At 41.0% G+C, this 24,502-nt stretch overlaps 2 protein-coding genes across 2 annotated transcripts in view; both read left to right on the plus strand.

Annotated features, from left to right (window-relative positions):
* The window catches only part of LOC307039612 (polypeptide N-acetylgalactosaminyltransferase 18-like), a 448,297-nt gene that overhangs the window by 167,323 nt on the left and 256,472 nt on the right, over nucleotides 1–24,502 (plus strand). The window contains exons 2-5 of the mRNA XM_079681847.1: nucleotides 4,199–4,403; nucleotides 5,051–5,217; nucleotides 13,444–13,630; nucleotides 17,126–17,323. Coding sequence (XP_079537973.1) covers nucleotides 4,199–4,403; nucleotides 5,051–5,217; nucleotides 13,444–13,630; nucleotides 17,126–17,323 — 757 coding nt within the window. The remainder of the gene's footprint in view (nucleotides 1–4,198; nucleotides 4,404–5,050; nucleotides 5,218–13,443; nucleotides 13,631–17,125; nucleotides 17,324–24,502) is intronic.
* On the plus strand, nucleotides 6,375–10,122 carry LOC307041168 (zinc finger MYM-type protein 1-like; the record flags this gene model as incomplete). The annotated part of the gene is made up of 3 exons (XM_079684491.1): nucleotides 6,375–6,798; nucleotides 7,475–7,558; nucleotides 7,703–10,122. The coding sequence occupies exons 1-3, from the start codon at nucleotides 6,564–6,566 to the stop codon at nucleotides 10,120–10,122; spliced, it is 2,739 nt and encodes a 912-aa protein (XP_079540617.1). The 5' UTR covers nucleotides 6,375–6,563.

Raw genomic sequence — 24,502 nt, forward strand, 5'->3', positions numbered from 1 at the left:
TATATTTATAATCTGTATACTTTTTTTTCATGAGGAAGCATCGATATACAGCTTATCGACAGTTTGTACGTTGGTGCTGGGGTGTACTCGGCCCAAAAATCAGAGTCCCGCTGCCTGCATGTGCAGTAACCGAGATACGGAAGACTTACCCTGAACCGGGAGGCCGCTATCAGGGATTTCAATGGCCAAATCTGTAATTTGACATAAGTCATGCAGCTGAACTGGTTAAAATGGTTTCGCATGATGTAAATAATTTACAAAGTAGGCTACATCATTTACAATATTATTTTTCCAAAGAAACATGTAAATATAACAACATTTTCCAAATCAAAAATTTGTAAGATTGTATTCATTTACTGTTTGATAAATAAAAAAGGGTTCTTTTGTTAATTTTTATAACACCTGTAGTAACTTAATTCTGACCCGAGTTTTGTGCACAATCTTCCAGCACCCATGATCAATGTTTATAGCAATCAGGAAACATTCACAGCTCACAACTACACATCGCTTCCCCATCATGAATTGTTAGATAAAAAAAGTTTAGCGAGGTCCGGTTACACATATGTTGAGCGAAAATAGCGGAAGGATACAAAACAAACAATCCAGACGAGGCTGGTGTTTGCCACGTGTGACGTCACACAGCTGGGTTAATGGCTGGCAAGCTTTTCGCGACCGGAGCGGAATAACACGGGAAAGTGGCACACATTTCATGTTATTTGGGGGGTATTTATGGAAAGAATCATTGATGTTGATGAAACAGTGGAAAGTGATGAAGCGATTTATTAACACAGAATAACATTTATTTTGGACATTACATGGACTTTAACAGGTTTATGATATCACTGCCCCGTCTAAGACACAATCTGACTTTAATTACATTTTACTCGTGTGTTTCGTCAAAATTGTTGCTTAAAATAATACTTATGCATACAGTATGTGACACTGAGTGTTGCACGGCCAGATACGGCTCAGCTGACTCAGATATGGAAATATATGATACATTATGATGTGATATGCCGTGGACTGTACTTAATGTTACTCTGATCCGGTTACTTATGTTGTGGCAGATATTTAAGTAAGCTTTCTTAACGCTAATGTTATAATAATCAGATTGCTCTGAAGATGGGAGATGATATTCTATTCATTTTCACGTTCACACAGTCAGTTGATTTTTGACGGCCGTCTTTCCTGCAATGGCAGTTTTTCTGTATTTCCTTTCTCCTGTAATATGACTTGATAGCTTTAAACTCCGCACACTGAGCTCTGATTGGTCAGCAGGCGGTTCTTTCACTGAGTTGATCTCTTATCCCGGTTTTACAGTATAAGTTGAGTCATGACAACTGGCGACATTCTATTATTTTCGTCATAGGAATCCGGGGTGTGTACATTGAGGACCCATTGTTGACTTACCAGGAAAGAAACATCGTTTGTCGTTTACGTTCATCTTTTGCTATATCTGCCTTCCTAAGATCACTTTGCTGCACATTCAGTACTCGTATGTGAGGTTGTGGGTGAGAGTCCGATATCGTGACGCTTACAGGGAGGTATCGAACATTACAAAGTAGGTGACTGTGTGGATGCCTGTTCAAAACATTGCAAACTTCAATAAATCATTTAAATTATATATTTGTGTCCGACTTTCATTTGTTCATCGTTCTTAATGTGATGTATAGTAGCTTTGATAGCTGTCCATACCTTCAGACAGCCTAAAAGTAAAAAACAAGTTGTTTATTCACAGCCCGAACGCTCATCGAGATGACTGGATCAGTCATGACAACTTGTGATCAGCTCCGATTAAATTGTGATATCAATTCTGTAGCTAACCTCCAGGGAGCACGTTTATTTTATGAAATACCTGTATCCCTCTCATCACAACAAGACTACACTGTGCAGGAAAAACAATTACATACATGAAAACAACCTTGATGCATGGGAATTAAACACACAAACTATCTTCCGTGGCTATACTGATATTTCACAGTAACGGTAAACCACAGAAAAGTAAGTCCAGCGGGGCACAAGTTGAATACATATAATACGGTAGTTCTATTATGCCTTTAAGCCTATACGTTTAACCCATAAGAACCCGGACCCATTTCTACTTTTGGGGAAATTAAGGGGAACGTCATTTAGACTAAATAGACACATTTCTGACAAGTAACCTCCCTAGTGTCAAATATCTGGGCTTTAATGGTAAAGTAACTCTTATTTATAACTTAATTAACAAGGATGATGTTTTGGTTTGCATTTGTTTGAACATACTATGAATTGAAGAATAAAGCATATGTTAACTAAATATAATTGAATCAGCTAAATTAACTGACCAGACCATAATCATATTTCTAATTGTGCATATATGTCACTCCGGGTTTACTGTGAATGTTTAGGGTTAAAGTCCCGATGTGACACCATGTGTCACAGCAATATTTATGGCATTTGTTTCATATCAATTTCATCAAGAAATGTTTCCACAACAGGTTAAATGGAATCAGAATCAAAATACCTTTATTCGTCCCACAGAGGGGACATTTACATTTGTTACAGCAGAAAAGAGCCGAAGACAGCTTAATGTTTAACAAATGACATGTCATGTAAGCATTTTCATTCTTAAATGGCTTGAATATTAACTTTAGCAACAAAAAACCTTTCCAAATCTAGCTAGTTCTGTCACATGTTTTAGCCTGACACATGGACATCTTGGACATGTTGTTATGGGAAGACAAAAGCAAATGACAAGGACCATGACCCCAGACTGTTCAGTGTGTGTCACTTTGGGACTTCATGAGATAAAAAAGGCTAAAGCTGTATAAGGAACTTTCCAGAACATTTAAATGTCATGTGACACCCGTGTCTAAGCAATTCTGTCTGCCTTCCGTGTTCCTTTTGTTATTTACTTCCTCTCTGCCTTCTTCTGATGATTTATCTGTTAGTTTGTGTGTTTAATTCCCATGCATCAAGGTTATTTTCATGTATGTAATTGTTTTTCCTGCACATAGTGTAGTCTTGTTGTGATGAGAGGGATACAGGTATTTCATAAAATAAACGTGCTCCCTGGAGGTTAGCTACAGAATTGATATCACAATTTAATCGGAGCTGATCACAAGTTGTCATGACTGATCCAGTCATCTCGGTGAGCGTTCGGGCTGTGAATAAACAACTTGTGTTTTACTTTTAGGCTGTCTGAAGGTATGGACAGCTATCAAAGCTACTATACATCACATTAAGAACGATGAACAAATGAAAGTCGGACACAAATATATAATTTAAATGATTTATTGAAGTTTGCAATGTTTTGAACAGGCATCCACACAGTCACCTACTTTGTAATGTTCGATACCTCCCTGTAAGCGTCACGATATTGGACTCTCACCCACAACCTCACATACGAGTACTGAATGTGCAGCAAAGTGATCTTAGGAAGGCAGATATAGCAAAAGATGAACGTAAACGACAAACGATGTTTCTTTCCTGGTAAGTCAACAATGGGTCCTCAATGTACACGCCCCGGATTCCTATCACGAAAATAATAGAATGTCGCCAGTTGTCATGACTCAATTTATACTGTAACACCGGAACCTAACCTGCTCCGGACTAGGTTTGCCGTTCAGCATAAGTTACCATGGAGATCTACCCCGATAAGAAGAGAACCAGAGTCGTAGGACCGAAGACCCAGAGTTTACCCTCAAGCTAGCCCGCTAAGCGAAAATCCGGCTTCGTAGTACAGGCCTCTGGGAAATCTATATGGACTGTTTGCCCCCTCCCTTAAGGGAGGAGGTACCGGAGCTTAGATCCCTCACCAGCAGGCTCAGGAACAGCTCCTTCCACAACACCTTAACCCTCCTGAACACTCAGACTCAGCCCCCCCTCCTCCTCACTCCACACTCCCTTTGAATGTCATGGGGCTCAAACCCACAGCGCCTCACACTCAGGGACGTTTCACTCCTTGTGACTCATTTACCATGTCTGTGTATAACTCTTTATAACATCTGTATTTATTACATCAGTATTTCAATGTATGTCTTAACCCTGCACCTTATATGATATGCTTCTAAATATGCACCTTATACAAAGATAGTTATTCATTTATACATTTTATCTGCGAATAAACATTTGGAGAGAACGTGAGCATTTTAAAATATGTTTCTTAAAAAAACGTTTTGTCTACAGTGCATCAGTATTTGTGCCTGTGTGTCCACAGAGAGCCCTCAGAGGGACGGGGAAGACTCTGCCCCTCCCCCAGACTCCTCCAGAGACTCTTCCCAGCTGTTCGGACACTGGGGTCACGACCTCGGCCCCGAGAGTCAGAGGGTGGCCTTCAGGAAGTTCCGTTACTATGGCTACAACGGCTACCTTAGTAACCGCATCTCCCTCACCCGGTCCATCCCAGATTTACGACCGGACGGGTCAGTGTACTCTGTGTACTCAGTGTACTTATATATACATCGAGGTGTGGTTTCAGTATGTGCCTGTATGCAGTGGAGGAAAGTAACTAAGTACATTTATTTCAAATATATATTGTGATAAACTTTCATAATGCCTCTCTAAAAATGTAAGTAGTCGAACTGTTAGAACATTTACAATATATTTAAAACATTTCTTAACATGAATTATGAGTGTATCAAAATATGGGGGAACATTTTCTTCAGAATTTCTACTTTTACTTTCGCTATGCTAATTATATTTAACTGATAATATATTTTACTTCAGAATATTGAACTTTTACTTGTAATGGAGTGTTTTGACATTAATGTACTTATTTCACCACTGATGATAAATCCAGTCATTACATGTAGATTCTGAAATAGTAAGTACTTTTGTACCTATACTTTAAGTAACATTTTGAATGCAGGAATTTTACTTGTGACGGAGTACTTTTACAATTTAGTATTGCTATTTTTACTTAGATAGATAGAGATAAGTAAAATAACTGAATACCTCTCCATCCCTGCCTGTATGGATTCAAGCTTTATTTAGATGATGTTGCTCAAGGCTTTATGTTTCTGTTGGTAATTCTTTCTCTGATTCTCTTTATTCTGCCCCCCCCCCCCAGGTGCAGGAACATGTCTTATTCATCAGATCTACCTCAGCTCAGTGTCATCTTCATCTTTGTGAACGAGGCCTTGTCCGTGCTGCTGCGCTCAATCCACACAGCCATCCTGAGGACCCCCCCCCACCTGCTCAGAGAGATCGTACTGGTGGACGACCACAGTGACAGCCGTGAGAAACACACTCTCTTTATTTCACCTTCATGATGGGATTATGTTCTTGTTCTATATAGGCTTAATTAATTAATGCTAATTTTGCAAATTGCCCAAAATATGCAAGTTAGCATCAGGCAGTTTCTATGTGCTGGGGACCCTACTATATATGTTATCATCATTCTTTGGGGTACTCAACATCACAGGTTCACAAAAGAGACTATATAGAGGTGTGGACAGCGTGCCATCAGTTCCTTAACTAATGCTTCAAACACAGCTCACACTCACACAATTCATCCATAGGAAGCAATTAGTTAGAGGCGGGATTAAAGGTGGATACCGTTTCTCTCCTGGTTGATATTTTTCCTGAACGCAATTATCTGCTGGCTATAAGAAATCAGTGGGAGTTCTATAATATAATCAATATATTTAAAATATGCAAGTAAATACTCCTCTCGTGAATGTCTGAAGCTTTGGTTGATAACAAGTGTCTTAATAAAACTAATGAACGTCATCAAGCCAACATAAGCCAACATCACAAAGTGGTGCTAATATGTGGAGTATCTTAAACTGTGTTTGCCACAAAGCTTATTTCCTGCAATATACATAAATCAAATGGGGAAATCGCTCAATTTTTTGTCAAGGAAACTCTTCCAAAGCTAACGTCTCCGTTGGCCGACAAACAGTGTCGTCACTGCACCGCTCTTTTTCTCCTTCACATCTTTTCTCCATCTCCTTTTCCAAGATGCTTCACTCCAAAACTATACAGCCAAATAGTAGCCAAGCACTTGATTTAATTCACATAGTTGATTAAGAGTTTTCCTCACATTGTAGGGGATCTAGGGGAGTCATTTTGGTTCAAGTTCTCCCTTCTGAAGTGTTTATATTTGATGTCCTAATAATTGTATATTGCGGTGCACAGATCAGGGCATGTGCAGGCATCAGGGTGTATGACACAGATTAAAATGTCTGCAGCAGTGACAGGTAAGGCAGGTACGCCCGTTGTCTGTTAAAAGATAGGCGTAAATAATGCATCAGGTACTGTGGAACATATTTCACTGCTGCCACATCTATAACCACCATAATGAGGAGTGTGTCGGTACAGTGGCCTGCAGACTTTATGCGTCCCACTGCACCAGGGCCGGCCCTTCCCACTGGCGAACTAGGCGGTCGCCTAGGGCGCCAGATCTGGAGGGGCGCTGCCGCGCTGCGCTGGGAGAAAAAAAAAATTAATAAAAAAAAATTAAAATAATTTTTATTCTGCCTAATTTTCTGCCCTTGATGTAATACATTTACAATAATTGAACAAAGTAAACACCCTTTGCACCCCGGGCCGGCGGCAACATTTTGCATTTGCCCTGTACGATGGGCGCTGTAACTGTAAGTGATGAAAGGGGGGGATGGTCGCTTATTATCAGGCACCCACAGGCCGTGGCTCACAGCCAAAGTGACGCGGCAGCTCCAGCTGAAAGTGTCGGAGATCGCAACGATCGCAACAGCAAGAGGCAAAACATTAGCATTATGAAAAGGTCCAAGCCTTCTGGGGCAACGGGAAGGAAACGGAAAAAAGAACAGGAGGAATCGAAAGTCAAAGACAGAGGTAAGTCGGCTTGTGTAAAAAAAAAAATTCAGTATGTACTGTACCGTTAGACATTTGATTTTAAGCTAGCTAGCTAGCTAAGGAGGTAGCCATGATACAGCTTTGATGCCATGCTAGCAGCGAGCCTCTGATACAGAATGATAGATACAAATGATTTTAAGTTTTTATTTATGTGTTATTATTCCTATATAATCTTTTTGTAAATAATATCCTACTTTTATATTGTGATAGCTGTAAATTGATCCTCCAATAGTGTTTAATTTGTCAGATAGTTTATTTTCACGGTCAACTTGTGTGTATATATATATATTTATTTTTCTGTTTATTTTCTATTATATTTTTTTTATTTTCTGCACTTTTTAATGTCTAATTATTGTGCAATGCTTTGTTTTATATGCTGATGTAACGAAATAATGTTAATGTTAGCCAGAAGAAAGCTATCTGGATAACTGCTCCTTTGTATAAAGTGAGGCTGACCAACCAATATGGGCATGTGTTATTATTTAGTTGTTACTTATGTTTGCAAATGATCTCCTGGGGCAGCAGAAGCTCACTTTTATATAGGCCAGTTGTGAACTTGCATACAGCTGAGGCAGATTGCAGCAGTTATTTTTGCCTGACTGTATATAAATGTTTTTGCTTGTAATGTGCTAATATCTACCCTATAAATGTCCAGCTGCACTTGAGAAATACCTCAAAAAGCCCCCAGTTGCTGGAGAAGGAACATCTGATCTCCCATGTACATCACACTCTGAAGAATGTAAGTTTTGCCAAACATTTATGGTCTCTGTGTAATCGTTCATACACTACTTTTTTGTCATTATTATTATTGTTATTATTATGATAAATAATGAAAACTGAAGCATGAATAACTTCTTTGCATGTTTGGATTGCCTGCCTGCAGGTGAAGGAATAACGAGCATAGTATGTGAGTCCACCATTGCAGCCCCCTCAGATCCTGCTGACTACCCAGGCCCATCTGAGTCCACCATTGCAGTCCCCTCAGATCCTGCTGACTGCCCAGGCCCATCTGCAGTCCCCTCAGATCCTGCTGACTGCCCAGGCCCATCTGAGTCCACCATTGCAGTCCCCTCAGATCCTGCTGACTGCCCAGGCCCACCTGAGTCCACCATTGCAGTCCCCTCAGATCCTGCTGACTGGCCAGCACTGAGTGATACAGTGAGGATGGAGTTAGTCAGACGTGGGCCATATCATTTAAAATCCGACTTCACTTTTCCTAAAAAGGAGGGAGGGAGAAGTTGCCATCATCACTACTTTTACAGAAGATTAGTGAATGGAGAGACAATCAAGAGGAGCTGGGTTGTGTATTCCAAGAAAAACAAAAGTATTTACTGCTTTTGCTGCAAGCTGTTCTCCCAAAAAGAGTACCAACTAATCAGCAGTGGACTAAATGACTGGAAAAATTGCACTGACAAACTAAAAACACATGAGAACAGCCCAGAACACTCTAGGCACATGACATTGTGGAAGGAACTGGAGACTCGACTTGAAAAGGGCCTAACTATAGACAAGGTAGAAATGGCACTTATGGAGGCTGAAAAGAGGAAGTGGCGTGAAGTCCTGACCAGGTTGGTGGCAATAATTCAGTCGTTGGCAGAGCGAAATATTGCCTTTAGAGGGACGACAGAAACACTTAACCAGCCAAATAATGGCAACTTCCTGAAGGAGGTAGAGCTCAAGGCGAAGTTCGACCCAGTCCTCAAACAGCATGTTGCTGAGGTCCAAAGAGGAACCACCAATATTTCCTATTTGGGAAAAAGAATTCAAAATGAACTGATAGATTGCATCAGTGGGAAGATTGGGGACCATATGGTCAAGGAAATCAAACAATCCAAATACTTTTCAATTATTTTGGATTGCACCCCAGATTTGAGCCATACAGAGCAACTATCAGTCATTATTCGACTAGTTACAACCCAGGACACGCCTCAAATAAAAGAACATTTTATGGGGTTCCTTGAGGTAGAACAGTCCACTGGAGAAAGCCTTTCAACCCTGATTCTAAAGAGATTAGAACAGCTTGATATCCCTTTTGAAGACTGTAGAGGGCAGTCTTATGACAACGGTGCAAATATGAAAGGAAAGAGGAAAGGAGTCCAAGCCAGACTTGTTCAAATCAATCCAAGGGCTTTATTTGTGCCATGCGGAGCACATACATTGAACCTGGTGGTAGCTGATGCAGCAAAAAGCTCTGCAGAAGCCACTAGCTACTTTGGCTACCTGCAGAAGCTTTTCACACTCTTCTCTGCCTCCACTCAGAGATGGTCCATCCTAAAAAGCCATGTGAACATCACATTGAAATCATGGTCTGATACCAGATGGGAGAGTCGGATCAACAGCATAGAGGCTGTAAGGTATCAGGCTGCAGAAGTCAGAGATGCACTTCTAGAGGTGAGGGATAAAGCCACAGATGGAGTCGTAAAAATTGAGGCACAATCTTTGGCTGAAGAGGTTGGATCATACCGCTTTGCAATATGCACTGTGGTATGGTATGACATCCTGACCAACATCGAACATGTCAGCAAAATGTTGCAATCAGTGTCAATGCAGCTGGATATTGCTGTTGACCTCCTGAGAAAAACAGAAGTTTCTTTGGTCAGCTACAGAGGCAATGGATTTGCTTCTGCCCAAGCATCTGCCAAAGACATCTGTGGCCAAATGAATGTGGAAGCTGTTCTCAAGCAGAAGAGGCTGAGATCAACCAAGAGACAGTTCTCCTATGAGTCCCAGGAGGAGCAAGTGAGTGATGCACTAAAGAAACTCGAAGTTTCTTTTTTCAATATGGAGGTGGATGTTTCCATTGCATCACTGCAGGAGCGATTCAAGGCCTTAGGTGAAGTAGAGAAAAAGTTTGGGGTGCTACTCAACTTCCCTGACCTGCCAAAGGAAGATCTGACGAAGCAGTGTGAAACACTCAGCAACACCCTGAGCTGGGGTGGGCAGTCAGACCTGGATAAGAGGGAACTTGCACTGGAGATGCAGAATTTCCCAGCTTTGCCAAAAGCCAACATGACTACCCTGGAACTTCTGACTTTCCTACAGGAGAAGAAAATGAACGAATTGTATCCAAATATGTGGGTGGCCCTCAGGATCGCTGTTACTATTCCAGTGACAGTTGCTGCTGGGGAGAGGAGCTTCTCTAAATTGAAGCTCATTAAAACATACCTGAGGTCGTCAATGGCTCAAGAACGCCTCAATGGATTAGCTTTAATAAGCATCAATCGCAAGGTTTCGGGGCAAATATCATTTGACGACACAATAAATGAATTTGCAGCAAGGAAGTCCAGACGTGTCCGACTTTAAGGATGTGGACTAATTAAAGGACACAATAACATAGCAGAGACTTGTTGTTCTGATTGCCTGTTTCATTTGATTTATAGTGTGTGTAATGTTGTTCATTATCTTAATTTATTTGCAATAACCTCAGTTGTAAGAGCTCCGTTGGCTATATTTTTGTCCACGTTTGCACTTTCTTTTCTTGAAGTTTTAAGAGAAGCTACTTTTGTTTGATGAGTGATTTTCATTTAATAACTACAATAATAATAATAAGGATAAAATAAATAAAAAATATGTTACATTTATTTGTTATTGGCTGTGGGTTATTGGTTATGTTCACATACTTATTTGGTTATTAAAATGTAAACCGATCTTTTTCATATGGGTGTTTAGAGTTGTACCCCTAGATCTAGTCTCTAGTAATTCTGCTCAAAGTGCACCAGATTGAAGCATTTTACTTTAAAATGTTAAAACAAATCTTTCCGAAGGGGGCATACCCCCGGACCCCCCTAGAGGATGTGACATCCACCCCCCAATTAAAACATGTTCATACAATAATGAATACATTTGAAACCTTCTTTATGTATATTACCTATGTCAATAAGTTTCAGTTTTTGTAGTGTATTGGTCTTTTGTAGAGATTTTTCATTTATTCTTTATATATTCTATTGTGTATTGCTTGGAGGCGGGGGGGGGCACCAAATCATAATCTCGCCTAGGGCACCAAAATGTCTAGGGCCGGCCCTGCACTGCACTTCTGGAATACAGAGCATCAGAGTTTAGGTGCGTAGGTGATGATTAATGGAGCTGCAGGGGATACAAAGATTCAACATTTAAAACTGTACAGTTACTAATTATGTAATGTGGGAGTAATGTAAGAGTTTGCAATAACATAATGAAAATAATGAATAACGAAAAATTTGTCGGCGCATATATACTTATATAAATATATATATAAATATAAATAGTGCATATGTATCATTTATACATACACAAGTTTTACATTTATATGGAGTCCACGTCTGGTAAAATATATCGCATTTGCCTCTAGACCAGTATGTTAAATATTCTATGTGTAAAGGTCCAAAAATGACTTTATGCCACTGACAGTTTATATTTTACAACTTTTTATTTAAACCGGATTATGCTAGTGGAGCACGCTCGTGAATTGTTAGCACTCGCGGGGAAACTGTGGAGCGAATAATTGCGCCGCATTTGCTCATAAGATGAATTGCGCCGCATTTGCGTATAAGATGAGGCCACCTCCGCAAGATGAGGCCACCTTCGCAAGATGAGGCCACCTTCGCAAGATGAGGCCCCACGCAGTCTGCGTGATCTGCATGTAGGGAGGGGCTAGCATAGAAAAGGTTAGATGCAAAGACACAATTTTAATGGGAATAAATAGGTTGCTTTTATTGCATGCAACGGCAGTATTAATTCAACATTGGATGGAACTTGCCTCGATTTCTGCAAATTGACCAAAAAAAGCATATATTTTAACTAAAGCTAAATAAGCGGGCGTGTCCCAGATCTATCTGTTCAGAGAAAGTTCTGCAAAGGTAAAAGACGAGCCAAGTCTGAGAAAAGAAAGCTGTTCTTTTTATGTTATAGGGCCCAAATTCACAATTAAAAATATAAAAAGAAGAAAAGTAGGAAATCTGCAGCAGTAAGAGCTTAAAGCCTGTAGTGAGGAAATAGGAGCCTTCACTATGGCAGCAGTGAGGAGTGAGAGGAAGCACAATATTAATTATGGTCATTACAGCTGACACACATTTAGCTGGTTTTTATTTTCTCTGTTTTTGCCGTGTTATGTTTTCATTTTAACTTATTTGGGATGCTGGTCCTGTTGTTTAACAATCATTGCAAGTAGAAGATCAGTTACATCTGATTAAAAAAAAGGTTTTCACAGTTTGGATCAGAAAATTAATTGGGCAAACGGAGGATACAGTATCTTGATCAAATGACTCACTTTTTTTTCTGTGTGGAAGTAATCCCACACGGGCATACGATACGATACGATAATACTTTATTGGTCAGATCAAGTCTGAAGTTTGACTTGCGTCACAGCAGCTCCATGTCCAACATCAACAGACAAATATCCAGACACAATACATGAAACACAAACAACAAACATTTAACATAACAGCACAATCAGTGAGAGAAAACATGCTCAAAGAGCCTTCAGCGTGCATTTAATGGATCACAATAGGGTGAACTTCAAATACTCCCAACTCCAGCTTTAAATCAGTCCATCTTTCTTCCAGATCAGCAGCAATCTGTGGCTCATTAAAGGAAAACAGACAGACAGAGAATGTAGGCTGATGGGAATAATGAATAGAGCAGCAGACGAAGCCTGAAGGCAGGATTACAGCAGAGAAATAACAGCGAGGAAATGAAGATGTTCGCTGTTCCACTGCAGGCGATCTGAGTGTGTCCCTGTCTACCTGAATGTGTGCAAGGCATATATGATATATGATCAGTCATGGAGAAAGACAGAAGCAGCACAAGAAACAAAACAAACAATGCCAAGCCTCCACATATTCAAAGGATGTGAATTTGTGTACCATTGCATTGATGTTAAAGCAGTATTTTTATTTAATTTAAAATGAAGACCTCCTGCATTAACTGTTTCCATAGTGACATAATAAATCAGTGTTCAGTTCACAAGTATTTTTTTTGCTATAGTTGTGTTGGTCAGTCTCTAAGTTAGTGGTTCTATGTCTTTGATCGAGACTTAAAGAGGCCCTATTCTGCTTTTTGGGATGTTCCCTTTCCTGTAGTGTGTTCTACAGGTTTTTGTGCATGTAAATGGTCGGCAAAAGCTAAAATCGAGCTGACTGGGCTCTGGTTTCAGACAGAGGGTGAAAAGAGGTGCTGCAACACAGGCAGTATGAGGAAAATACAGAGCTTTTTGAACATTAAAGCCACCTGACTGCTGCTCATTTCTTCCACACACTCACCTCTCACTCAGTCTGCTGTAATTTGGTTCGTAAGGTTTCACCATCATCAATCTTAGATGAGGTCTGGAATCTGTTGGCAAGTTTTTCCAGACAAACAATTATTACTCTGTACATTGGGGGACTGTCACTCCGAACCAGGAAAGAGACTCAGCAAGAACTGTTGCCACAAAGTTCAGAAACTGAACCTGCACAAATATCTCCAGCAGAACTTTGTTTTTTGGTAAAAAAACTAAAGGTTTTACGAATACACACACAAACATTGTTATTACACACACACAAACACACCTATCTTGTCCTTGGTCCTCTGGAGCTCAGGGACTCTGTGGAGTATGGATAGGATGGATGGTGAGCCTCAGTTTGTAATCCCCCTGGTGTGCTCTCTCTCCAGCGGAGCTGAAAGACCACCTGCAGAGCTTCGTGGAGGAGACCAACGCTCAGCACGGCCCCAGGTTCATTAAGGTGGTCCGCCATGACAAGCAGGAAGGACTGGTCAGATCCAGAGTCAGCGGCTGGAAGGTGGCCTCTGCTCCTGTAGTCGCTCTGTTCGATGCTCATGTGGAGTTCAACACTGGATGGTGAGTAGCTCACTTCAGTGTGTACTGTAACTTCAGAAGGGTCTGCAATAAAACTCAAAGCTAAAGTTACAACGTAAAGCAGACCCTGTTTCAGATGAAACATGTCAATAACCAGACATCCTAACAATCAGGTTGAACATGCTTATCATCTGAACTGGCTTATAATAATCGTTTTTCCTTTTTTCCACAAATATCAAGAAGATACCAAAGTAACGGCAGTGAATTGATCCTACTAAAGTCGGATATACTCCTCTCTGCCAGAGCGCTCTATTGTTTCCACACTGATGATGATGATGATGATGATGATGATGATGATGATACAATGCTTCTTCATTGCAGTAAACACAAAACACACACACACACACACACACACACACACACACACACACACACACACACACACACACACACACACACACACACAGTCATTTATCACAGTAACTCAGTCACACAAACACATCCTGCTGCTGTAAATACCCACAAGCAAAGATTTCACTATTCTGTTCAAGTAATATTTGATAAAAAACAATATATCTTTTATAAATATTTCTCAAGACAAACTTCACTATCAGAAGAATATGTATATTGCACATGAATTTAAGACCTGATAAAAAGAAAACGGGAATTTAATCTCACAGATATATCCTTACCGGAAAGGTTCCTCGATTTCAAGCTTCTGAGAAGTCTGATCTGATATTGAACTTTATTTAAAAGGTTGATGATTAAATCAGAGAACAGGCATAATTTCACTCTAATGGTATGTTCTTGCTAGATCAGTTGATCAGGCAAAGCACGAAGGGATCATTCCATGTTCACCCTCCTTTTGGCTATTCTTCAGCTCCGGTGTAGCTGTAACCCATTTATTGTACATTTGTAATTCTATTAAACGCACAGCCCCAGAGAGGCCACAAAAGCAGCAGTGACAGTGTTTAGTGTTAGTGTTTTGTCTGCCAGAGTAAGTCCATTTTCTGAGAGTCTCGCATCCAGTGATTGGATTTCAGAATCCCTAGTGTATAAAACAGAAGTGGTGGCAGTGTCCTAGGGTGCTGTGGCCAAATCGAACCCTCCGTCTTGTGATATATATTTAGCAAGGTAGTTGGAAATAGGAAGTGGGGTCATTTTGTCGTAGACTTCTACACAATAAGACTTATTTTTGAAACTAATGGAGTCCCCTACAGCTGGATATTGGAAATAATGTGCATTTAAGGCACTTCTAATTCACTTGCCTCTATGGCATCACTTTTCAGACCCAGAAGCTACTTCCGTTTGTTTCATCAGTCTATGTAAGGCGTTAGGCCTTTTTGATCCAGATTTACATTTTAAGCCTCAAATGCCCCTGATATCACCATCGCAATGCAAGAGACATGTATGCAGGGTCACCCCTGGCCAATTTGTAGCCCCACGCAAAGTTATGTGACGAGGCCCTCTGTGTCGCGAGCGTCGTCGTCGATGGGGGGTGATAGTGGAGCATGCGCCGGAGCCTCGCACTGTTACAGTAATTGCGCCGCATTTGCGCTTCGGATTAGGATCCCTGCGCAAGATGAGGCCCCCTCCGCGAGGTGAGGCCCCCTCCGCCAGGTGAGACCCCATGCAGTCTGCGTGATCTGCGTGTAGTGCGGGGCGGCTCTGCATGTACAGTATGTTCCGCCAAATCAGACTCTTATCATAACCCCTGCTGTCCCTATCACTGGGTTTACTTCCTCTGTTTAGTTAAGGTCGACACAGAGCCACTGTACGCTACACACATACAGTACGTTCGTGTAGAGCTGGAGTTACATCCAAATAGGAGACTACTAACATGTTATCCATGTCAGTGTTTCCCACATAATTTGATTCTATTCCCCGGCAAGAAAAGCCAAACGCCCCTTAACCTATTCGGTTGGCCCACGCATCCACCCCCCCGCCCCCCAAATAAGAAAATACATGCGTGTTCATGGCTACTGTAGACAACGTTCTTGTTGCTCTGTGTTGCGTTGTTAATGAGTGAGACACACCGGAGTTGAGGATCTGTGGGGTTTATTCTCCCAAAAATATCATTTACAATTAACAATTCTGGCATTTAGCAGACGCCTTATTCCAAAGCGACTTACAATGACCAATTACAGGGCCATTCTCCCTGGAGTAACTGAGGACGAAGTGCCTTACTCAAGGGCACACTAGTAGTGGTGTTCCAGGCGGGATTTTAACTCGCAACCTTCCGATCATCAGCCCACCTCACTATCCATAGACCACCAAAATAAAAAAATTAAAAATAAAACAATATTATTAATTTTTTATGAGATCCATTTGTGGCGGACGATATTTAATTGTGGCGGCCCGCCACAAATAAATCAATGTATGGGAAACACTGCATGTGATTGTGTTTATGCATGCATGCAGAGCCACAGCCGAGGTGAGCAGATATAATAGTTTTTGACAATGCACATGTAAAAGTGTAGCTGTAGTGCTGCCTCCTGATTGGCCGTCCTCTGCTTCCAGGCTGAGCTGGTCCAAAACATGGTCCAACCATGACACACAATGATCCACCTGCAATTAATCTTCACCTCTGGAGACTCTGGGTCAGGCAAATAAGAATGATTTGAATGCGAGTGATGCTTAAAGGCTGGAAGCACTTTAAATGTGTATTTACCAGAGGTTATGATTTTTCATTTTTAACAATCTGCTAACATATTACACAGGCCTGAACAGTTGGTCCTGCCTTTTTTTGCCAAATTTCGACTTCAACTGATTTTCATTAGATTGTTAAGTTTGTTGGATTGGAACAGATACATTTTCATAAATGTTATGGCTCTCACTCCTAACTTTCTAGGAGATCGAGTTAATTGAAATAGCAACCATGTTTAACGTCATGACAAATATGTTACTCATGATTTCACAAAGTCCTTTAGGCGATTTGAGCAGTTGTTAATTACCGACCTCATAGCATGTGGTTATGTTTAATCCATCACAGTGATGAGGCGGCTGAGGGTCACAGAGCATTATCCCCCAACACTTTACATCTTTCTGACACAAATTGAGTGCTGTCTTCTTTTGAACATAAACTCAATGTCAATCTCTGTCAGCCCACTTTGAATCCCTGTGACAAAACAGCACTGCTGTGTGCATGCTCATCATTCTGACCATCAGAACCCAAATATCACACACACTCATTGAGAGTACACGCAATGAAAATAACAATTCAGAGGCACACGCACACAAACAACCACACACCATTATAATGCCAGGGCATAGGGCCCATTTTTTTTGTCTTTTAGCCCTTTGTTTGGAAATATGTCCTGGTTGCAAAAATTCGCCAAATGCATTTTTTAAACTAGCAGCCCTGCCTACAGATATGTGAATAGTTTGACATTATTTGTATTTGTCTCAGTTTTTTAAATATTTTGTTTAAATGTTAAATGTTGACTTATCATATTGTATTCCATATTTTGGCCAGAACTCTCCAGACACAATGTACCACTGCCTCTGGGATTATTTGTTTTCACATCTTAAACACAGGGCAGAACCCATCCTGCAGAGAATAAAGGAGGACCGGACCCGGGTGGTGTCTCCATCTTTCGACAACATCAAGTTCGACACGTTTGAGATTGAGGAGTACCCGCTGTCTGCTCAGGGCTTCGACTGGGAGCTGTGGTGTCGGTACCTCAACCCCCCGAAGTCCTGGTGGACCCAACGGAACCACACTGCCCCGATCAGGTACTGAACAGGGAGAAAAGTTGAAGATGAATGAGAAAAACCCTCACCAATATAATAATCCAGCTCTTCAATAGCACGGCCCAGTTAAAACACATCCATCATGATGGTTAAAGATTGCTTTGGGGCGCTTCAAAGGCTTAAAGTGAAAATCGTCTCAGCAACCAGAGCAGAACTGCTTGCTCAACTATATCAGCAGGAGGATAATACGTCTGTTATTGTCCTTCATGGCAGGCAGATCAATAAGAATAGATTTGGACAAAGAAAAGGAAGTTTGCTGCTCAATATTGTATTTCAGGAAGATTAATTTTTCCTCTTATTCATTACTCTATCTTTCTAAGTACTTTTTCTCAATTACAATTTGCCACTGGATTCACCCACAACAATGGGTTGCCAACCATTCTGGGGAGGGGGGTTGTCAATGTCCTCAGGCATGGACTTTTGTTAAACATGTGACATTTGGGGCTGATTTGACCATATATATTGGAGTTACAACATATTGGGTTTCACGGCAAATAATGTATCGCCATGGCAACAGCCATCATACTCACAGTTGGTATAGATTTCAGGCTAAATGGCTGCCACGGCAAGTTTGTTCCATGATGGGTTAGGGCAGTGGTTCTCAAAGTGGGGGGCGCGCCCCCCCTGGTGGGCGCAGAGGCATGCCAGGGGGGGCGCGAGAGAACAGGAGGAAAAATGGTTATAAAAAAAAATAAAAAAAGATAAAAATAAAAAATAAAATAAAAATCATAATTTGAAAAATTATTGATTCGAAAATAATATGATGCAGTACAGTACTATTACGTCTGGGTCTCTGTTTCATTAAAGCTCGGCTCTGTGTGTGTGTGTGGAACGAGCCATTTTGTGTGCACGTGAGAGAGAGAGAGCGCACCGGTACTGGAGATCGTTGTTGTTAGCTTCTGGTGCTAGCGAGCTACGCTAACGGATATAAGGAGTTTTTTCAACAACAAAGTGGAGGAGAGTCCTCTCCTGTCAGACTGAGAGCTAAAGGACTCTCTCAGTGTTATCTCAGTGGGTCTCAAATGTTTTGGTCACCATTAAAGTAAATAATTATTTCCGAGGCACACGTTTATATGATCATTATAGTTATAAAAAAATAAGAGAATAAATGAAAAACAGGTATGAAATACTATATGACAGTAAAACAAGAATAAAGTTTAAAAGGGTGATTTGTAAAATATCCATCAAGAAAAAGTAAATCTGTTTACATTTCTGTTTCATATGGGTGTTGAGAGATGTATCCATAGATCTCTTCCTTTCGCTCTCAAAGTGCACCAGATTGATGCTTTTAACTTCAATATTTAAAAATAAATCTTCCCGGGGAAGCTTGCCCCCGGACCCCCCTATGTGACGTCCACACATCACCTATAAAAATAGCACTTTATCCCTGCTTACACCTATATGCCGTGAGCTGAATATCGAGCCTTCATTGTAACAGTCGCGGGTACGTTGTGTATTTGCGTGGGGATTGTTGCAGTAGAAAATTCCACTGTAGCGACCGGTACATTAATGGGAAACCCTAAATGTTTGAGCACCCTCTATGAAACGTCAAGCTACCCCACAGCACCCCCAAAATAAATCTCTGGCGCCGCCACTGAGCCTGATTATTCGTTTTGGGGGGGCCCGACTTTTTTTTTTCTCCAAAGGGGGGGCCTGACAGAAAAAGTTTGAGAACCACTGGGTTAGGGTGAGGGTTTATTTTATCCTGTTGGTGTTAGACATAGGAACAATAGGCTTTAAATTCCACGTATACCTAGCACACATTTTCATTCTGTATGTCTAAGAGGAAATAAAAGTTGGGTGCTTTTAGTTTTGAAAATGGTTGGGGGGAGTGGCTCAGCTAGTTTGCCATGTCCAAGGCTAAGATCTAGGTGTGAAAAACGTTTTCGAGTAGTTTGAGTTGAAACCACTTGCTGTTGGAAAAAATATGAGCCATGGCAACAACTGTCAATGAAAACTCACAATAAGGATGTATATCAGGGAACATAGCCGCAAGAGTGTTGTGGGAAAATATACGATTTTGAACTTTTACTGCTGAAGGTCTTCTGAAGGGACTGATCACATTTGTTATTAAAGTTTTTATTTATGAACATACATGGTACATAGCTCACATGGTACAGCATGCAGAAAGAGAAAGGTCAGGCTACAAAACATGTTAGTTAAGTGTTGCTGGTTAAAAAGAAAACAGAAAAATACAAAGGTGTAATGTGATTACCAATCAGACACGACAGCGATCATAAAATAAAATAATAACAACAACTGATGCTTGATTAGAATAATTGTACAAAGGCCCTTTTGTGAGAGTCAGGTTAGTAGTTAGAGGTCAGGTAATCCACAAAGTAATCCCAACTCCCTAGAACCACAGGTCCTCTACCCCTCATTCTTGCCAAAATAACCTCATATGATGCTGTTTCACTCATCAGAGCCTTCCTTTCGTGACATGTTGGGATTGTGGGTGATTTCCAGTGTCTAAATATAATCTGGCAGCTGAGGTTATCCATCCATAAAAACTGAATGAGCACTTTTTGTCAGTTTTGGAATTTCTGTTTTATCGCCCAATAGGCATAAACGTGGGGATAATGGCAAGGATATTCCTACCCATGCCTCGAGGAATTCCAACACTCTTTGCGAAAACGGGTTGGCCATAGAACATTCCCATTGAGATGTACACATGTGCCCATCTCTTTCTTGCATTTCCAGCATGTGTTGGTATTTATTAGTCCTATTTTGAAAAGCCTAGATGGTGTCCAGTAGTACCGGTGTAGAGTTTTATACTGAGTGAATTAACCTCTAGTTTCTTTAATATATTTACCGTTATCAGTCAGAATCTGTTTCCAAGTATCTTCGTCAATCTGACAGTCAAGGTCTTTCTGCCAGATTATCCTCAAATGATCACATGTGCTGCTGGTTAAATACATTGATTTACTATACAATACTGACGCCTTATGGTTAAGTGGGTTTTGAAGTAAGTATTTCCAGAAATCCCCCTTCTGTTGCAAATTGTACTCTTGGGCTAATTCAGTGAATGATTTAAATATACCATCTTTATAGAGATTGCTTATTGTATGTATACCGTTGTCTAGCCATCTTCTCCAGAATACTGTTTATTTTCCTATTTTTACTTCTGAGTTTTACTAAAGTGATGCATATTGCTGTTTGTAATGTGAAATCTTGTGTATTTGATGAACCTTTGCCCAGACCTCCCTAGTGTTTAATAATTGGGTTATTGTCTCTCTCCTTATCACTTGACTTCTGGGATATCACAGTGGTGTGGCAAGAGCCTTTTAAATAGTGGCCCATTCTAAACCAGACACTGTCCCTCTCCAGTGTTTAGCTATCTTGACCATTTCAAAAGACAGGTTATACAGTCTAACATCAGGTAACCCCAGCCCTCCTTTATCTTTGGGTGCATACAGTTTACTCAATTTAAATCTGGCCTTTCTTCCGGCCCATAGAAAGTCTCTGATGAGATGTTCATACTGTTTAAAGATGTGATCAGGTATGCTGAGTGGTAGCATCATGGATATGCAGTGGCGGTTCTACGGGGTGGCACGGGGTGGCAGCTGCCACCTCAGAAAAATGCTTTGCCACCCCATCTGCCACCCCAGTTGGCAGCTTTGTTTTGAAAGAAAAGTTGTGGTTCATCGGACATTTATGAGAGAAAATCTCTAATGTCCGAGTGCAAGTGAATGCAGCACAAGACGCGAGCCTTGTAACCCCTCCCCCCCTGGCGCGAGCTTGGAAATATGATTGGCGGCGATTTCATTTGAACGGGGGGACAGCACAAAACGAGAAGAATTTCGGATCCCAGTAGACGGAAGGAATGAGGTATTTGCGGTCAGGGTATGGCTGGGCTAAGGCCATACCAAGAAATGGCTTAGCCCCACCATGAACAATGATGTTAAAGTAAGCAAAATAAAGTCCGCCAACTCGCGCGGAGTAAATTGCACAGACAGCAGTTAGTAAGATTGATTTCAGTAGCCACTTGTCTGGAAATACCGAAGACTAGAAACGGTTTTGAACTTTTGTCACGTAGTGATCGTCTTTTCAATAGAACATCTTTGATAATGTCTTCTGGCCAATCAGAATCACGATAACGGCGTGGTGTTGTTGCAGGAAGTCCCGACGGAGAATACTTTTGCTGTAGTACATCTCTATATACATCGATACAACATTAAGTGTTGATAGAAATCAACACGTAATGAAATAAGACCCCACGGTTTGATGATTGATAGGTGTATGGGCTGTCTTTCATTTTGACACACAGAACAATGGGGGCTATCCACATCCACCCTTATCCACAATGTAAAGTAATTCACACAGCCTCTTCCCTCTTCTCTCTGTGAGGAGCAGCAGGTTCAGCTTTCAGAACAAAGTAACCAACAACTAAAATGGCATTCATTTTTTTAAATATGTCGTGGAGTAATATATTTATTTATTTTTCTTCTCAAGAGAGTACCAGAATGTGTATTTTATGTAAGTATTTCAAAAAATCACCTGGGGGAGAATCCCCCCAGCCCCCCCTGCAGGGGTTGGGTTTTCAGCATGTCAACTCTTTCACTTCTGGGGAAATTGCAGGATTGGCTCCAGGTGACCCTTTTTATTTACTACAAGACAAATGTGCCTTTTTATTACAAACAGTTCAGTTTGGATTGAGACAGGGAAATAATCTAAACCTCTCGCGTGGCGTTTCACTGTCAAGGGGAGCGTGTATGTAATTGCAAATACTGACTTGAGAGCCCCACGACTGTATGGGTTAGCCGGCCCTACCATAGATTACCCAACACAAATACTGCCGCCACTGTTTGCGGTCTACAATGTCAGAGAAGAGCCTGTCAAGTTTGGCTGTACTCAGCATTGAATCAAAACGCACCATATCTTTAAATCGTTTGTGAGGCGTTTTGCTGATCAAGATGGTAATCGCCACATTCAGCTGTTATAGCATGCCAACTTGATGCTCTGCTCACGGATGAGTCGATGAGAATAATAATCTGTTAAAATGATGACCTTACGTGTGTAAATATATTTTTCTTCTTTGTGGGGGTCTGCCCCCAAAAAACAGTTTCAAGTCCTGAGAGAGTCAAATAAGACGGTGTGTAAAACTACACTGCCCAGCCAAAAAAAAGTAGCCACTTTGATTTAACTAGGCAAGTAGGTAAGGGCTTTCCACTGGATAATAACTGCAGCGATGTATGTTTGAGCTGAATACACGTTTTTTAACCCTAACTGATGCAGTTAGTCACTTCTTTAATGTTTGTTCTTTCTGATGTAAAGTCAAGTTTGTAACTGTTTGCAATGAAGTTTTGGGGCGCTGAACTGTTCTTTTGATTATTTTTGATTTATGATAGTAATGACTTATCTTTCAAATTTGAAGGAGGGTGAGCAAGCATCTTGAGGAACATTCATCATTAACTCCTCCAAAAAATATAGTTTATTTAATAATAACAATGAATATGTGAATCATAACAGTGATTGACAGCTGATAGGAATAATATGATTGTTAATATTATCATATTCATACAGACAAACATCGATGAGACAGTTAATTAATGTACTTATTGCAGCAGTCTGCATAGATTTGGTACCCCTGCTGATCTAAGAGTGAAACAAACTCATTCAGTTAACATTCATTATTCAAATTATGTCTGCCACCTTATATATTTAATATGTATGGCTTTACTGATGTGCCACAATAATGTCACCTAATGTTATTGAGTTAAAATATCAATATTGTGTCTTTCCAAGTTAATATTGATTGATATGACTGCGATTAAATCAGCATATACTTCTGCCAGGGGATGCCACCCCTGAAATGCTCCTGCCACCCTCTTGCCACCCCATGAATATTTGTCTAGATCCGCCCCTGTGGATATGTAGTTAAATTGTGGGGCTATTACAATTTTAACAACATTTACTTTACCCCACAGAGTAAAGTTTAACTTCCCCCATTTTCCTAGGTTTGTTTTGGTTTTTTGAAGGACTGGATCAAAATTGAGTGTGGTGATCTCATGTAGGTTTGGGCTTAATTTAATACCTAGGTAGATCATGCCTTTAATAATCCATCTAAAGTTATGGTGTGTTATTTCTTGTGGATGACATTGTTTAGATATGGCCATCGCTTCAGATGTATTCCTGTTGATTTTGTTACCCGAAAGCTTAGAGTATTCACATATGGTGTCCATTAGAGCAGACAATGAGTTTATAGGATCACTGGTCAGAAAAAGAATGTCATCCGCATAAAAGATTAGTTCTATTTCGTCCCTACTGACCGCTAGAGGCGGTGCTTTAGCACTGGATATGTCCATCGCACGCATGCGCAGTTCGGGTACCTAATAACAACAAAATCACCTGTGACCCACGTGACTACGGCTACATAGGCCGGCGTCATTAGTGGATCGGTTCCTTTTCATCTTCTCGCTTCGCGAGAGTACCGCGGCTACATTCTTGTAGCCTACAGCGTTCAGGTTTGAACGTTTGATCTGAGGGATTTCTCTGCAAGCAGCTAGCCGCGTGCAGCTTCACGACTGACAGTCGGAGCTACGGGTTGCACGTCCTCCAGGAGCTGTGGCCGGCTGTGCACTGTGCAGATCCTCGACGGACAGGTTTGTGTCAACTTGTTGCTGGTGATGGCTGTGTCCCCGCACCCTCTCCCAGCTAAGTTGTCCTGATTGCTGTCTTATTTATTGTTTGGCTTAGACTTTCTGGTGACGACAGTGTTCCCGCTTCCTCTCCCATAAAGTTGCCCTTATTATGCTCTTTTGAAAGTTCTGCTTGTGGCGTTGTGCCCGAGCTATCATTAGCATTTGAGCTTTAGCTGCGTCTCTCATTCAATTTAGAATGGAAAGCCCAGTGTGCCATATTTTGTAGTACTGGCCATAGTTACTACTGTAACTACGGTCCTAGGCCATGTAAGCACTGGCCATAGTTGCTGTGACCATGGCCTACGGTTTTATGCAGGCTGGTCTATTCCATAGAAGCTAATGATCTGGTATTAACATTTGTGTTTTGACTTGGTTGCTTGATTGTTAGCAGTAGCCGCTTGGCTAACACCCTGCATGTACTGTTAAGCTTCACTATTTAACTCAGCCGGTGAGGGCAGTGCTCTCGCTCCCGCTCCCGGTAACGTATGGTTTTGATTGCTGTAGCACTATATCGTTGTAT

Source organism: Notothenia rossii, assembly GCF_949606895.1.
Source record: "Notothenia rossii genome assembly, chromosome: 5".
Classification (NCBI taxonomy): Eukaryota; Metazoa; Chordata; class Actinopteri; order Perciformes; family Nototheniidae; genus Notothenia; species Notothenia rossii.